This window comes from Monodelphis domestica, chromosome 4, assembly GCF_027887165.1.
Source record: "Monodelphis domestica isolate mMonDom1 chromosome 4, mMonDom1.pri, whole genome shotgun sequence".
NCBI lineage: Eukaryota > Metazoa > Chordata > Mammalia > Didelphimorphia > Didelphidae > Monodelphis > Monodelphis domestica.
In genome coordinates, this window is record NC_077230.1 from 7,776,141 (window position 1) to 7,794,028 (window position 17,888).

The following is a 17,888-nucleotide window of genomic DNA, read 5'->3' on the forward strand; positions in this document are numbered from 1 at the left end:
AACTGAAGGGCATCCTCTCATTTTCCAATTTTTGGCCACCACAAAGAGCGTAGCTATGAATATTCTTGTACAGGTCTTTTTCCTTATTATCTCTTTGGGTACAAACCCAGCAGTGCTATGGCTGGATCAAAGGGTAGATATTCTTTTGTCGCCCTTTGGGCTTAGTTCCAAATTGCCCTCCAGAATGGTTGGATCAGTTCACAACTCCACTAGCAATGAATTAATGTCCCTACTTTGCCACATCCCCTCCAGCATTCATTACTTTCCTTTGCTGTCATGTTAGCCAATCTGCTAGGTGTGAGGTGATACCTCAGAGTTGTTTTGATTTGCATCTCTCTAATTGGGAGGGATTTGGAACACTTTTTTCATGTGCTTATTGATAGTGTTGATTTCTTCATGTGAAAACTGCCTATTCATGTCCCTTGCCCATTTATCAATTGGGAAATATCTTGATTTCTTGTACAATTCATTTAGTTCCTTATAAATTTGAGAAATTAGACCTTTGTGAGAAGTTTTTGTTATAAATAATTTTTCCCAATTTGTTGCTTCCCTTCTAATTTTGGTTGCATTGGTTTTGTCAACATGGAATCTAGAGGTCCCCACACTTGCAGCTTGGAGGAATTTGGTTTTGGCCTTGTCACTGGAGAGTTCCCCCCTGAGGGAAGGTCCTACTTCACTGGTCTCAGGCTAACAATAGACCTTCTTGTAGTTTGGGGTGGGAATAGCTAATCCCATCAGATGTTAAGTATCTCTTTGGTCCCAATGGCTTCTCCCCCAGGCTAAAGTCCTTCACCAGGGTGGCCCAGCCCTGGGCTGGGGCTTTCCCTTTCCTGTCCATTGTAAAGCATCAGCCCCTCACTGGTATTCCAGTCTGGAACTCCTCCTTTTCCTTTCTTACCATGGTAAAGTCAATCAACTGTCCCTCTCACCCTAAGCTCCCAGGTTTCACCTAGAAAGGTATTTAAGCCCCCCAATGTTCATGGCTCCTCAGAATGGGTCATGGAGCTTGGTACCACTCCAAGGGGTCAGTGTCCTGAATGGTCAGAGTTCAATCCTTGGACTCCGTGTAGTCATGTGTGGTGTGCAGCTGTGTTGAGTCCTACTATTGCACTGAACCCCTTGTTTAAAACTCCTTGATTAAAGAGTGATTTTGGCTATTTAGTAGTTCTGTGTTTTTTCCCAGTCAACAGTATTATGAAACCAATTTTTTTTTGTAAAAAAATCTTTTTAATATAATCAAAATAATTCATTTTACATTTCATAATTTTCTCTGTCTTTTGCTTGTTCTTAAATTCCTTTCTGACAGGTAAACTATTCTATGTTCACCGAATTTGTTTATAATTTCCCTCTTTATACTTGTTGTTCACCCGTTCTGAGTTTATCTTTGTAGGGTGTGAGGTGTTGATCTGAACCTAATCTCTCTCAATTCTGTTTTCCAATTTTCCCAGCAATTTTTTATCAAATAGTGGGTTTTGGTCCTAAAAGCTGGGATCTTTGGGGTTATCACAGACTCTTACTGAGGTCACTTACCCCAAGTCTATTCTACTAATCCTCCTTTCTGTCTCTTAGCCAGTACCATATTGTTTTGATGACCACCGCTTTATCACTGCTAGGCCACCTTCCTTCACAATTTTTCTCATTACTTCCTTTGATGTTCTTGATCTTTTGTTCTACCAGATAAACCTTGTGATCATTTTTTTTTCTAATTCTATAAACAAGGTTTTTGGTAGTTTGATAGCTAGGGCACTGAATAAGTAAATTAACTGAGGTAGGATCATCATTTTTCTGGGCTGTGTACAAATTTGTTTGTGGAGAAGTGCATGCAGTATGTTCCAAAAGATATTTCAGATCCTCCTATGGAAAAAAAAAAAGTTTAAGGGATTACCAGCAGAATGCATGAAGTTTGAAGGACAAAGAAGTTTTTATTGTACTTAAAATAGAATATAAAGAATGTGCTCTTTCTCCAAGAAAATGCCCTCTTTGCAGGGGGATAAGTAAATGGGCAGTTCTTACATTTCATTCATGAAAAAAATCCATCCACCCAAATTTGTATGAAAAAGGCCATTATCTGCCATGAGCCACTGACCTTTGGAAAAAAAGCAAGTGTTAAGGGCTTTTTAGTAAGACTTTTTAGTAATAAATTAATATTTAATTCTGCCTTGGTACCAAAGACTTGGTTTTCTTAAATACGTGGAGTCATATACTAAATTCCTAATTTCTTGAAAGTTTGTGTTTGTGTATGTTTTCATGTTGGGCCAGCAGGAAGGGGTCTGACAATGTACTACATTGCAAGAGAACGTTTTTATTGGAGAACTTGGCCCTCTTTCAATAAAATCTGACTTTCTGCCTTGACTTGGAAAAATTTGGCTTTTTGACTTTATTTACCTAAATTGACTCTTTGAAGTCTGTGGGTTTTGTATTTCACAACAATAATAGTGTATTAACAGTGATTTTATTTCAGGAGCATCACTGCTATATGTCAGATACATGTGTATTCGTTACAAAAAAAATTGAGTAATGCTGTTCTGGTAGGATTATATGATAATCTTTATGAGCTAAATTGTATTCGTTTTGTGAAATGTAATGGATATCTACTGTAATTCTTTACCTGTTTTTCTGTATTCTTTACACTGGGTTGTTGTTAATATGTAAAATAAATATTTCTGTGTGATACCCCGTTAGTGTGAAGGTGTCTACTGCTATCTGGTTGTCATTTTGTGCTTCATACAATGCCCTGAACATCATAGTCACTGGATAAATATTAATTAAAGAACAAATAAATTAATATAAGTCCTTTTATCACCTTTATTTTCTCCTCTCTGCATTTTGACAACCTATTGCTTTCTTCTAATTTTCCATTTCCTCTCTGGTTTATTCCTGTCTTCTTTGTACTCATCATTCTTATCCCTCACTGTTGGTTCCAGGGTTCAACAAATGCCACAAGTTCAATGATTATCTCTATGGTTACTCCCAAACATTCAAAGTCAGCTCTCATCCACCTCCTGCATTCCAGTCCTACCCATTCTGATATCTCTATCTGATTTCCCCAGACATTTCAAACTCAGTGTTATAACAGTTAAATTAGTTTCTCTACTAAAAGTATTATATTTTTAGAGGTTTATTAAAGATTATTAGAAATCAAGGAAATAAGAAAATACAAAATAAGAAAAGCACATGTCTAGGGCTGAATAGCCCATTCACAGCCACTTCCTCTTCATCTTGAGAGATGCATGTGCTTAGAAGTGGAAGCAGAGAGAGACCAAGTTGGCGATACAGTCTACAAATTTTGTTCTTGGCCCAGGTGGGGATTCAGATGAGATTATAGGGAATTCTGGGAACTGTCAAGGATTTCTGGGGATTGAAGTCTGGGGTTCAAATCTCCATTTTTACATTCCCCTGTTTGATCATTATTGGGAAAAATTTCCCCCAAAAGGATCATGAAAACATAATCAACTTAAAGATTACAATAATTTGAGGATAAGAGGAAAAAAGAACAAAACCAATAATTGCTAGACACATTGACAAAAAGCCAGTTAGGGGGCAGTCCCCTTTAGCATGAAAGTATACATACAAATAAATGTTCAATCATCACACCCAAAGTTCATTCTTGATCTTCTTGTGCAGCTTGTGGTCTGGAGGCATCTTCATGGTGTCTTCTCCAAACAGTTCAGTTTCTGGATTCGGAGACGTACCATGTTTCTTAACTTAAAATTCCTTCTCAAAAGGAATTTAGACTTTGCAATTTAAAATAATATTTTTACATTCCCCCATTGGAGAGGGTGATCATTTAGGGATGCATGGCTGAGTTAGGAGGTATATGAATCAATTGGCAAGAGAAATTAAAAAGACATCAGAAAAATCCAAATTAAAAAAAGATAATTTCTGGATGAAAATATAGCCTATCAAAGTCTTATATGTAGAAATTCTAAGTAAAGGAAAAATAAATCTATAACAGGTCCTTGAATCAGGGCTCAATTAAAATGACATAAGTAAGTAAGCATTTACCCAGTCAGTAGCCAGGACTACAGAAAGTTTGCCACACTATGAAAGACAGAAAATGGACTAGATCATAGGTAGGAGCCAAGTTAGGGATACTCGGCTGTAAGTATTTTCAGAGTGTGGATACAAGGAAGTTCTATGTCTTAATGTATGTTAAGCATCGCAACCTTGAGTCTTCACACTAGGTTCAAGTCCTTTGTATTGGCTTAGAAGTACATCAATCCTTCCTGGATTGGTTTATTTGTTGACCTGTGTGCTCTTTTGGCACAATTCAGGTTTAGCTTTCCTTCTTTGGCCCTGTGAAATGGCTCTTTTGTAAATATTGTCCTGAAATCAGACAGAATCATTAAGCAAAGTCCCATTATTTTTTTTTAAGAATTAGTGGCATCATTTTTACAGTCTCAAGCTTTTTGGTTATGCATTGACATTAGGGCAAATGTTTTTTTAACTTGTATTAGTGCTAAATCAAAAGGTTACAGGAAATCTTAATACTGGTGACATGTGCTTCAAATATAAAAAGGAGAGAAAAAATTAAAAAAACCTGAAATAGTATATTGCACATACAAGAAAAATGTAATAAAAGAGTTTTTAAAATAAAAATATAGCCTATAATCATTCACACACTGTGTCAGCTAAGAAAATATAGAAAACAAGGCTTTCTCACCAAAAATGAGATCCATTTCCTCTTCATATCTGGCTTTGATCCACTGTGAGTACAAGCAAATTAATTTTACAAGGTAACAGGTTTTTTTTTTTAATATAAAGAACAGTAGTACAAATATGTAGGTATCAATATCCCCAAAATTCTCAATAGTCCAGTTAATTACAATAACAAACAAACCCACTATCATATTTCACATAAGTTGCTGTATGGCATTTTTAAAAGCCTATGAACTGATGGATATTTGTCACAATTTTTACAAACATAGCAAATCTTTCAACCTTGGTAAACATATTTTTGAACAAAGTAAAACTCATTTTGTGTCTAGAATATCACCATGGAATCTAGATATCATTGCAAAAAATGTGGCAGAGGAGTCTAGGAAAAACCCAAACCTCTGTGCTGTTGATGTTGGGTAAAATGAGTTGAAGTTATAAATGAGAGATGCTCCTCTTTTTGGGAGTCTTCCAAGGGTACTATATGCCCTGGGATTAACTTCCAAGCTTCCATTCACATTTTTATAAATGCGGAAGTTGGGGATTATAATTATATTTCACTTCAGCTACTAAAATGGGCCTTACCTCCTGTTAGGGGAAGGCAAAATGACTAGAGATTGTTAAGAAAAATTCTAAAAATCGTGTCTAAAGAACCCTTAAAATCAATTTGAGATATTTAGCTCAAATTTTCCAAAGGTTGTTATACAATTGTAGCAATTTTCTGATGGAGTCCATCCATCATCTATTTGACAATTTACAAAGTCAAAAATAGAAAAGTTATTTTTATATAGGCTTACTCAATAATATTTGTTCAGTGTAGTTATAGGGGAAAAGCAACAGAATTTAACAGTAGTTAAAACCCAGCATATTAAAATGATTCATTGTAACAGAATAGTATTGAATACATTTATATATGAACTTAAAATCACAAAGTTAAATATTAAACAAAACAATCAGTAAAATGCAATAGAATACAGATATTTTTATAAAACATTGGAGTCTGAAATGCCTTAAAAATATAACCTCCAGTCTCTTAAAAGTTCCTTTTTGGGGGGCAGCTGGGTAGCTCAGTGGATTAAGAGCCAGGCCTAGAGACGGGAGGTCCTAGGTTCAAATCTGGCCTCAGCCACTTCCTAGCTGTGTGACCCTGGGCAAGTCACTTGACCCCCATTGCCTAGCCCTTACCAATCTTCTGCCTTGGAGCCAATACACAGGATTGACTCCAAGACGGAAGGTAAAGGTTTTATAAAAAAAAAAAAGTTCCTTTTTGTTTGTTTGTTTTAGTTAATTATCCATTTAGATGCCTATTGTCAGAAGGCAGAAGATTGGTAAGGAGTAGGCATGGGGGTTAAATGATCTGCCCAGGGCCACAATACCCGGAAGTGTCTGAGGCCAGATTACAACCCAGGACCTCCCATCTCTAGGCCTGGCTCTCAATCCACTGAGCCGCTGAGCTGCCTCCCCACAGTGAGGGTGTTTTTTTGGAATCTCAAATTTGGCCAAAGAATTCCAGGGAGTTGAAATTCTCTCCTGACTCCCAGGTGAGCTAAGTAAACAAATCAATACAGTTAAAAGATATCCTTTTAAAGTAGCCATCCTTGTAAGTTCCTGTTTGGAAAAGTTGCTTCCTTCTCTTTGTTCTCCCCCCTCCCCCCTACCACATGGATGCTAATTGTACCCTAAGGAAAAATCACCCCCATTTTTACCAGCTGATGGAAATGAGTTCTGGTCCTGGGGCGATGAGCAATCTGCTTGGAGGCCAGAGTTGCTGGGGCTTGGCCGGGGCTGGGCCAGGTGAGTGAGAGCACAAGTCTGTATTGCTGGAGCATAGAAGCAGGTAGGCAGCAGGAGGGTCGGGCCAGGCCAGGCCCAGTGGGCAGGGCTGGTACCAAGTGAGTAATATTGAATCAAGAAGGTCCAAAGCGAATGGCTGCAGGCAGGAGCAGGCAAGGGCAAACAGGCTCCAGCGAGCTGATCAAGATGCTTTTCTGAAAAGACTTGGAGAAATGTGGCTTAGCTATCTTTTTTTTTTTAATTGAGTTTTTTCCCAATTTGGTCGCCATTAACTGTAACAGTTAAATTAGTTTTTCTACTAAAAGTATATTTTTAGAGACTTATTAAAGATTATTAGAAATCAAGGAAATAAGAAAATACAAAATAAGAAAAAACACATGTCTAGGGCTGAATAGCCCATTCACAGCCACTTCCTCTGCATCTTGAGAGATGCATGTGCTTAGAAGCGGAAGCAGAGAGAGACCAAATACAAATTTTGTTCTTGGCCCAGGTGGGGATTCAGGTGAGATTATAGGGAATTCTGGGAACTGCCAAGGACTTCTGGGGATTGAAGTCTGGGGTTCAAATCTCCATTTTTAGTGTCAAAAACAGAACTCAGCATTCCTCCCAAACCTCCTTCCTCCCATTAACGGTATCATTTCTGTTAGGTTCAGTTCTGTTATCCAGAACCCCCTTCTCCCACAAATGCCAAAATGATATATCCCATAAGTTTGACCATGCTCTTCCCCTTCCTGCTCAAAAATCTCCTGAGACTGCTGTTGTCTAGGATAAAAGACAAAATGCCTCTGATTAGTATCTAAAAGCCTTCACTGACTCCATCCTTCCTTTGCAGGCTTATTACTCCAGAATCCCAGTTGTGTTCAGTTTCTAAAAGTAGTCTACTTGCCCTCTGCAGGCAAGGATCCTGTGCCCAGAGTGCCCTCTCCCTACTTCTGCTCTCTCCCTTCAAAGCTCAGTGCAAGTAGCACCTCTGATAGTCTTTTCTGGAATCTGGTCCTGATGTTGCTCCTGGAGAAGGGGTCTAATTTTTTTTTTTAATATCCCCAAGCAAATGGAATTGCCATCTATTCACATTACCTACAAACCTTTAGATACCAATATTAACATTTCACTTCTTTTAACCAGTGAGTTGAAATGAAAATGAAAATGAAAAAGTATATTCATGTTAAAATATTTTCAAGGTCTCTTTATTTAGCCAGACAAGTTTACTATGGGTATAATCATGTTTAAATGTAGGTTTGAAGTGTCTGGTGAATTGATCCCAAGGATGAAACAATGACCAACAACATAACACACAAGAGGGAGTTTATTTAAGCAAACTGCAGTTTGGGCTCAGCACTAAAAGTGGCTGGCCCCGAGTCTGGGGCTTGCAGGCTTTTTATACACTTTTGTGGTATAGGGAATGTAGAGGAATCCCTGGGATGGGGTGAGTGAACAGGAACTCCTGGGGCTGAGGTGTTATCAGTTCCTGGCATATGTCAGGAGGGGGAGGGACAAGAACTCCTGGGGTTAGGGGGCCAAGGAGGGGAAAGAAGGGGTTTAGGAGCTGGCTCTTCAGGTTCTATTCATAGATTAACTTGGAAATAGGGAAGACAAAACAAGTGCTTTTACAATCGAAAATAAATTAAGTCAACACAAATTATAATGAGTCAAAATCCCTCAACATTTTCCTAATCTTGCTTGAATAGGTCAATCTTAAAACAGCTTTTAAAAAGTGTGTTGGACAAAAAAACAAAAACAAAAACAAAACAAGATGGCATTAGGAATTAGGAGACAAGGGTTATCATTTGGATCTACTACTGTTTGACAAATCATTTAACCTCTTTAGGTTTGCTCATCTGAAATGAAGTTGGACTAAATTGTCTCCACAGTTAACATTATGTGAAATTGTCAAAATTAAAACAAGACAATTCATAGGATATCTGCAGAGCTAAAACCGAGTCTAGGACTCAGAATAGAATAGGTATTTTCCCATTGTACTGCCTACATCATTTGGATAGAAAGTAACTCATTTCTCTTTATCAATTATTACAAACAAAAGCAAACCAGAATTTAGAGTTGAAATGTGATCTAGTTTCAAGTAAGGTTGTATAAAAAGCTTTATCAAAAAGTGTTGAACCAGACAGCCATCTGAGCATGAGTGTAATTCTAAGAATTTTGTTGATTCTAACTCTTATCAACCACTAATTTTACAAGTTTAAATTTAAGATAGAAAATCAGCACCATTACATCTGAAGCAACTGAGTGTCCATAACATTCTTTATGACTATTATTCATAGAAAAGAGTAGCCTTTTAATTTGGTTTTATGGAAAAAAACTTTAAAAAAAGTTTTAACACACTGCTTGTTTTTTTAATTAGTTACATAGGGTTGACCAGATAGAAAGCTTCCATTGGAGGGGTAATGGCCTGGGTTAAAATTCTGCCTCTCAAAGACTTATGCGACTACAGGCAATTTATTTAATCCCTGAGCTGATTAGGTAATTTCTTAGGAATTGGCAATTAAAAGTTTTCTGAGTTAGTGGAATGAGGTTTTATACCAATACAATTCCAGTCCTTGGGTGTATTTGTGTATGAGATTCAAGTGCTAATTGCTTAGATAGGATGCAGGAGTTTGATATTCTCTACCTCTTACTCACTTTTAGGAATTTTGAAACTACTGTTGTATTTAGAAAAAAACACCCCTCAAACATCAAGACATTTATTGTTCAACAGTTTTATTCTTATTTTATGATTTTGACATTTTATGCACAAATATTTTTATATTTTGAGTAAAAATAGAAAAGAATAGTTTTATTTAAAATTACTAAAAAAACACGAATACATAATTGTTACTATGACAGTATTAAGTGTCTTTATTTAAAGAGTAAAAACATATTCAAAAAATCCTGCTTCCCTTTACAAAAGATTGGTATTTTTTTCCTGGTAGCAACAGAACAGTATCATTGACATCTCAATATATGTGTACCCTGTAGGTCTGATGACCCAGCTAATCAAAGATTTGCAAGCATGACAAATTTGAAAAGTTTTGTGCTATTTTTAAAGTTGCACTAGCCCTTTTTAAAGGGGAGGAGTGCGTAAGTCACAAATGTAGAAAAACAGCAGACCTTACCAAAAATAAATGAGTGACATAAACCTTCGAAGAAATATTGTACGTATTCAAGAATGGAGGAGTTTCAGATAATTGCTTAGGCCACAAAAGCAAGTATGTGTCTGAAGTCTTTCCAATTTAGTGAGATAAAGCTGGTTTGGTAAAACATGTTTAATTGGAGCGTGGAGTTTAAGGACAGGAACGCATCTCTCTTTAGGGCAGCCCACCTCTAATTAAGCAGGCTAACACATGATTTTCCAGATCTTTGCTAGGTCCAGTCAAGTTAGCCGAAGTATGTAAATGGCTACCTGTGGAGGGGCATTTGAAAACAAAACTGCAGAATAAGCCTTTGTTCATTAGCTTCAAAAACATGTGCTTTCAGAAAAGCTGAGGAGCAAATGAGCTTACAAGTTTTTTGGCCTATGTGTCTGCTATCATTGGTGAATAAGGCAAATTAAGGTGGCTACCAATGGAGAAAATTGATACAATTATACGGAAAAAAAGTACTTCTGGGAATGAGAATACTCATGAGAAAAAAAAATAGTGGGCAATCAGACAACAGTAATGTGGCTCCCAGGCCTTTCCCCCAAGCCAAAAACGCATGTATTTTAGTTAGGGATGGGATCCAGGCAAGGAAAAAGATGCTCCCTTTTCCCAGAGAATACTTTACCAACTAGAAAAACCACAAGTAACTTGTCATTTTTTTCTTCTCGTGAAAAAGGGGGAGTACTACTGTCTTTGAACTTTTACTGGTTAAAAATGGAAGCTATTGCTGTTACTTATAATTGCATACTACTCCTTTTATAATCTTTGAGAGAAAAGCCTTATAACTATATAACTTAAATGGCAAATGTCACTATGCCACCTGGATTAACAAACTGACATGTAAAATAGAAATTAAAGAGTTTTATTGTTCTTATACTTCGGCTACATAAAGTGTTGTAGGCATTAAAAAAGATAGTAAGATTTTTTAAAAAAGCTAAATTATTAGAGTAAAGCATTTTTTAACTTGGGAGTAGAAACTATTAAGGAAGAAGGTAGAAATCTTTAAGATATTTCTTCCCTGTTTCCAGGATCAACTGTTAAGAAATTGACCTTCCCTATGAATGTTGATCTCTTCTACCCAATTAATGGTCAATAACATTTAGTGATCTTTGTTATGAAGCTACTGCTGTGGGAAGGGATAGAAGTAGGGTTAAGAGTGATGTGACGTATCAAAAATCATGTCTGGGATGTCAACTTTCTATCATGGAGGGCTGAAGACATATTTATCAATTTCTCAATTCTGGATTTAAGGAATGTTTTAAAGAAAAGGTATAATGAGATTTCTGTCCAAGTTAATTGATGGAAGGAAAATAGCTATTTACATGGAGGAAAGAGTATGAGGAGAATATCTTAAGATATTGAAAAGGAAGCATAAATGAAAGCCTAGTTCCATTTTTAAATATATTAGACTGTCCAAAAGACTAGAAGCGAAATTCCTAACTTCTCTTAAGTATATGTGCAAGTAAAATGTTATTTTCCTGTATGGTAGGAACTATTGACTGATTTGAAGTCTTCATTTCATCCAGGTAAAAAAGCATAATGAGTACATAAGCTGCCCTGCTTAATAAAACCAGCACCGTAGGGTAATAAAACACAAAACTATTTTCTGGTTGAGGTATACCTTTTTTAGGCTTTTAAACTTCTGACAGGAAAAACAGATCATAAAGATTTCGGTTAATAGCTGGTCTATTAGAATTTACATCTCTCAAAATAATTTAAAATTCTTGGTCTCATGTATGTATTTTATTCTACACATAATACAATGAACCCATAGAGTTGGCTTGACTTAAGCCAGATTTAAACCTGGATCTCTTTCTTCAGCACTGATCTTCTGCTAGTCACCTTCTTTCTGTACTTTCCTTGCAAATACAAAAACTGCCATAAGGACTTGATACCGCAAGTTTAGTAATTTATTCAACTTCTTTATAACATCTCTCATTTCAGTGGTTTGATTAGATGAAACTAACAGGCATACATGCACTAGTGGTGGAAATTCCATTCTGTAGTTTTAATTGAAGTAACATCTAAGACAGCAGAGAGGGGAAACAGTCCCCTTTCTCAAGCATCAAAGCATAACATAGACCGTTTCCTGTAGATTCTTCATTTAGTTGTTCTTCTGTAGATGCTACTACGAATTTTTTGGAATTAATTAATACTGACCAGATTCGACTTTCCTGACAGATATCCAACTACCAACCACAGCGGGACAGCCTTCACACTGAAGACACTGTGTTAACCCCTTAACACATACAGATGCATACAATGAAATATATGCTCAAAGTAAAAAGATCCAAATTCACAATAGTCTGAAATCTCTGTAAAAAAATCATGCATCAGATTGTATTGTCTACGAATAAAAGAAGCTTCAGATTCTGTTACAAAGAGCAATGCTTTCTTTAGCTATCCAAAAAGGCCTCGGGCTTCTCGGGTCCGGCCTCAATTGTCCTTTTCTGTTTGCAGAGAAGCAGTAGCCAAGGCCACTGCTGTGACCGGCTGGGCAATACCGTGGAGCTGCATCTTGGCAAGTTTCTTTTGTTCGCACTCCGTCACCAAGCGGTTCAACTCTGCTGCACTGTATCCAATAAGAGTCTTCAGATCACAGACAAACTTGTACACAAATCTTTTGCCTTGCACTTTACAGATCATGTCTCCATCGTAGTAATACCTTGAAAAAGAAAAATAGCAACACATGAGGACAACGGCAGGGACAAATGGGAGAGAGACATTCTAAGAGCTTACAGAACAGAAATCAGGCAGATCATCTCAAGGAATAGGTGCTCCATAAATAGCGGATGGATGAATGAATGTGAGAGTGGAACGCTGAAAGCCACCATAAATACAAAAGCCTCATCTCATATCTACGTTCCTCATTACCAAGATGACCTCAGTGCTAGAATAAAACACTGATTAGGGTGGGGGAACAACCCAGATGACAAAACTGTGGTTGTCATCTAAACAAAAAGACTGCCCAGGAATCATCAACTTGCTCCCTCACCTTCTCCTTTGTAAAAAAGCAAACGTCCACCAATACCAATATATGCATATACTGTCTCCTTCCTTAGACTGTATGTTGAAAGGGGGCCTGTTGCATTCTTAAAATTTCTATCTCCAGTGTCTCGCGCAGTCAATGCTGAATAAGTGCTGGTCAGTTGGGTAACTGACTTGTTCCCATCTGTCCTATTCAATGTTTGGGACAGTTAGGCAGCACAGTGGACAGAGCACTCGGACTTGGGAAGATCCACACTGGAATCGTGCTGCAGATACTTGGTTGCTACGTGATGTGGACAAATCAACTTCTTTCAGCTTTAGTTTCTTCATCTGTAAAATGAAGGGGTTGGACTTGGAGGTATCCGAGAATCCTTTTCAGCTTTAAATCTGGTGTTACTGTCTTACAGATCTTCTCCTCTTTTCCCTTTCCCTGTGTTGCCTCGTTCTTGAAAGCATCAATTCCTTTAAGAGCCAGGATAACCATGTAGTCGTACAGTGGAGACTTTCCTGTATCCCTGACTGAACAGCTCATTAAAACTGTCCTTCCTCTTCATAAGCATTTCCCCCCTCTGTCCCCAAGTCTCCTTGTCAGGTGATGCCCTCCCCCAGGCTTCAATGTCAGGTACTTCTAGGAGCTCGGATCTTCCTTTCCAAGGCAGGATGCTCTCCATGGACTCCACAGCGCTTTCTTGGGGTCTCTCTAAGCACCAAATCCCTAATGATCACTAGTTTCTATTTAGTGCTAAACCAACCCCTTGCAGCTGCTCTAACCTCATGGTCTAAAGGGTTTGTGGTGAAATTCCTTAATGGAGTCTTCCGCAATAGAGGATACAAATACTCTCCTCCTGCGACAGGAATAAAGACGTTTGGACAATTACAGGATTGGGGGTGGGGGGGCAGCCAAGAAGCCTTCGTGATTATATGAATGTCAAACTCTGATGACTTCTGATGAAGCTCCATGTGTTCTTGCAGTACTTTTAACCTCTTATCAAGATGTTTCTAAACGGAGTTTACATTTGAGGGCCAAGCCTATCCCCATCGGATGATCAGATGCACGTGCATACCCTCACTAGATGTGTAATCACACATAAGAACATTAGCATTCTAGTGTCATGTGCACTAAAGTTCTGCAGAAACAAGCCTCATGTTGCCTTTTCCTGCAATATTAAGGCTATTTCCTGATTTCAACTTATTTTCTAATTATTCTATTACTCTCTGACCTAGATTCCGTAAGACTCAGAGGATTTAGAGTCAGGCCTAAAGACAGGAGGTCCTCGGTTCTAGCTTCAAATGCCTCCTAGCTGGGTGACCTTGAGCAAGTCACTTAACCCCCATTGGCCAGTTCTTCCCGCTCTTTTGCATTGCAAGCAATACACAGTATTGATTCTAAGATAGAGAGTAAGAGCTTAAAAAAAAAAAAGAACAGTGTACTGGGGTAGAAAGGAAAGTGATGTGTGATAAGATCTTTAACAAGGATTAGTTTATAAATAATTATATTAACAAATGAATTATATGCAAATGAACCTTAAGTATATTCATCACTCTATGCAGTGCTTGTGATTGGCCAGTAGAAAAGTTAATATTTTAAACTAGCTATTATTTCATTGGTTAGGTGGCTAAAAATAAAAAATGAACTTCTATCTCTCTGCAAGATAGCTTGTGAAATTCTACAATGTATTTGTGATCAAGCAGCTTCATCTTCTTGTTTAAATTGAAAAACAAGTAAACTGGATGCAGAACAAGATTTAAAATTATATATATTTTTAGTGGTGAGTGAAATATTGCAAACCCATGATCAAATGAAAGTGTTCAAAGCTGAAATTAAGTTTATATATGATTATTATGTTAAGCATTTTCCAATATAACTTACATGAACTTATTTCATTAAAAATATTATTTACATTAAAATTTTTTTATAAAATAAATGTAATATGAAAATTTGAAGGTAACAAGTATATGAAATTTTGATGGATCACTTCTTTTAATTCTTATAGAATGTCTCATAAAATTGCAATTATTTTAAAATTAATAGTGATAGTTTTCAAAATTGTAGGTAGGAATAAAAAGACTTGATGATTATAGTTAAAGAATATAAATTTTAATTTGGAACTTTTGGGAACAAAATTTTCATCGTAATTATTTTAAGTACATAATGAATAAAACTAAAAGAATATTTTGAATAGTATATGAAACTACCCTACAAATTTGCAATAGTTTTTGTTAGAGAAAAGGGTTCGAGGAACAGAATTCTTTGGGAACCACTGCTATTATCACTTCATAGAATAGCTCTCTCTTCTCATGAGGGTATTGTTTAGTGGAACACTCTACAACTAACTAGTCAATCAAGTTACCATTTTCTTTCCCATTTCAATCTCTCCCTGTTAATACACTGATTCTCTTTTTTTTTCTTCCTGAGAGTAGAGGAGGCATTTTCATTTTCACTTCATTGTCTTCATTGATTTTATTAAGATATAGTACACATTCCATCAATTTTCTTCCTTATCCCTATATCCTTTTTATGTATCTTCCTAATGTTCAGTTTAACCCCACAGAAGACATGATTCAGTTCAATCAGTCAGTAAATTAGCATTTATTAAGCACCTACTATGTTGCCATGGCCTGAGCTAAAAGCTGAAGAAGAAAGATAAAAAATAATCCTTGCTCTCAAGAAGCTCACAGTCCAATAGGGGAGACAACAAAACAGCTCTGAACAAACAAGATAAATTGGAGGCAATCTTAGATGGAACACACTAAGATTTAGGACTCAGAATGGCTTTTTGCAGAAGCTGAATCTTTAGCTGAAATTTGAAAAGAACAATGGAAATTAAAAGGTAGAGATGAGGAGGGAGAAGGTTCCAGGCATGGGGATAAGCCCATGAAAATAGAGTTGTGATATGGATTACTACATGCAAGGAACATAAAGGAGGTCAAAGGAGAGCCTGCACTCCTCACTCTGAACCTGAAGTTTTCTAGCTGGCTAATAGTGGCTGAATATTGCAAGATCAGATTTGGTCCCAGATCATACTGCCATGGGAACATGAATGAAGGAAAACGTACAGCTCTCTAACATGAACTGTCACTGAGATTCTCATAGAACACTCAAAACCTCAAGAAAGCAGCAGAAAGACTTGGAAACAAAAGTTCAAGGCAGCCATTCTCCCCAAAAGTACACAAAGGCCAACATAAAGTCTAAAGTCAGGAAGCAGGCTGGAAGAATGAAAAAACAAAAAAGATTCAACCAAAGAGAACTATCAATGGAGATAAGAGACAATTAAGACACAAATACAAAAAAGAGAATGACTCTAAAATATCTATAAGTCAAGCCTGAAAGAAAAACATTTTGGGCTTAAGTTCAATGGAAATTCTTGGAAGGGATGAAGCAAGAGTTTAAAAAAAAAAGGCTACAAAAATTACTTTGAAAATCAAATGAGAACACTAAAGGAAAACATGGAAAAGAACAGAGGACTATGGGGGGAAAAAAACAGAATTGAAAAGGGAATCAATAAGTTAACATGAAAAATACAAAACCTTGTTCAAACAACAAAATCCCTAAAAAAGTTAAATGGCTGGCCAAGTGGATGGATCTTGTAGCGGAAACAACTGATATGAAAAAGAGTGAGGTGAGAGAATTTAAGAATCATTAAACATCATGTTTTAAGAAATCACAAAAGAAAACTACTACTTAGATCTCCAAGACAACCAGAGGACAAAACAGAAAGACAAAGCACATGCTGGTTACCTCCAGAAAGAAATCCCAACATGAAAACTCACAGGAACATGATAGGCAAAATCCAGAGCTTCTATGTCAAAGAAAAATACTGCAAGTAGCCAGAAAGAAAGAATTCAAGTTCCGAGGAGTCACAGTCAAGATCATGTAATACCCAGCAGTTACCACTATAAAGGAACAGAGAACTTGGAATGTGATATTACAGAAGGCAAAGGATGCAGGCTTACAACCAAGAAAAGCTTAGCCAGCAAAAGTGAGTATCATTCTACAGAGGAAAAAAATTGATCTCCAATGAAGTAAAGATCTTCCAAGCATTGCTGATACAACAATATATGCACAGAAACATTGAAGTGTATTATATACAGGTGCTAAGAGAAACATGAAAAGGTAAACGTGAATAACAATAAGAGACTAAAAAAGAACAAATAACTTAAATTCTCATATGGGAAGATGATATATCTGTGGTTCTGTTATAAGGAAAGGAGATCATACACAATAGGGGGTGGGGCAGGAAGGAGAGGAAGGGTAGAGAAAATTATCTCAGTGGAGTGTGCAAGAAGAGGTATATACAAAGACAAGGTGGGGAATGGAGATGCTACATTTAAACATTACTTTCACATGATCTGGTCAAAAAAAGGAATTATATATATGTATAGAGTTGGATACAGAAATACACTTCACTTAACAGGGAAACCAGAGGGAAAAGGTAGAAGTGAGAGGGAAAATAAAGATAGTACATTAAAAGAGGGATAAATCCTAAAGAGGTAACTCCTGTTCTAAACCCTGGTGGATCTGAATTGGACAAAGTTCCCCACCACCAAACCGGGAACGTGGTGGAGAACTGAAAATTGAGAGGGTACCTATCAACTGGGAAATGCGTGAACAGATTGTAGTCCATGAATATGATGGTCTACTATTGTGCTATAAGAAACGATTAAGAGGATGGGTTTCAGAGCTATCTGGAAAGGCATGTATAAAGTTACAAAGTGAATAGAGCCAAGGTGCAATTTATATAATGGCAACAATAGCAAAATTGACTTTAAAAGTCTTAGGAGCTCTGATCAATGAAGGACCACCAAGTTTCTCTCTTGAAAGTTTCGAGAGATAATAGACTAAGTGCATATTGGCAAGTCTGTCTCTCCACTCCAAGTGTCTCTGTTTCCACTTTTAAAGACCCTTTTCTCTTGTGTTGCTTCCCCTAAATTTTTACATCTACCAATCACAGCCGACGCTCCAGTCCAGGACTGCCCACTCTTTCACACGTGGGTCACAGACCTCCCACTCAATGTATGAAATGGGTGTTCATACCTTTTTGTGGTTAAAATAAAAAAATGGGTAGATCTCCATACTCAACTTTAAGTACTGTGCTTACATTTTGGGGAATTAAAATCTAAAAATAGACAGGGGATTACAATTTAATCTTCACAAATCTTTAGCAAGAACCTAATCCTCCTCTTCCTTCTCCACTTCTCCATCCTTTCCTCCCTGGGAATGGCAATTGCTAATCTTTCTTTGGAAAAGATAAAATAAAGATAAGAGAAATATCAGCCAGATGATGGATGCATTCAGAACTGGTGAAGTTAAAGGAC

At 37.0% G+C, this 17,888-nt stretch overlaps 1 protein-coding gene across 4 annotated transcripts in view; it reads right to left on the reverse strand.

Annotated features, from left to right (window-relative positions):
- Nucleotides 1-9,148: 9,148 nt before the first annotated feature.
- The window catches only part of GABPA (GA binding protein transcription factor subunit alpha), a 69,306-nt gene continuing 60,566 nt past the window's right edge, over nt 9,149-17,888 (reverse strand). For all 4 annotated transcript variants that reach the window (XM_001363838.5, XM_056825998.1, XM_007493162.3 and 1 more), the window contains one exon: nt 9,149-12,249. In XM_001363838.5, coding sequence (XP_001363875.1) covers nt 12,021-12,249 — 229 coding nt within the window. In that variant the 3' untranslated portion in view covers nt 9,149-12,020. The remainder of the gene's footprint in view (nt 12,250-17,888) is intronic.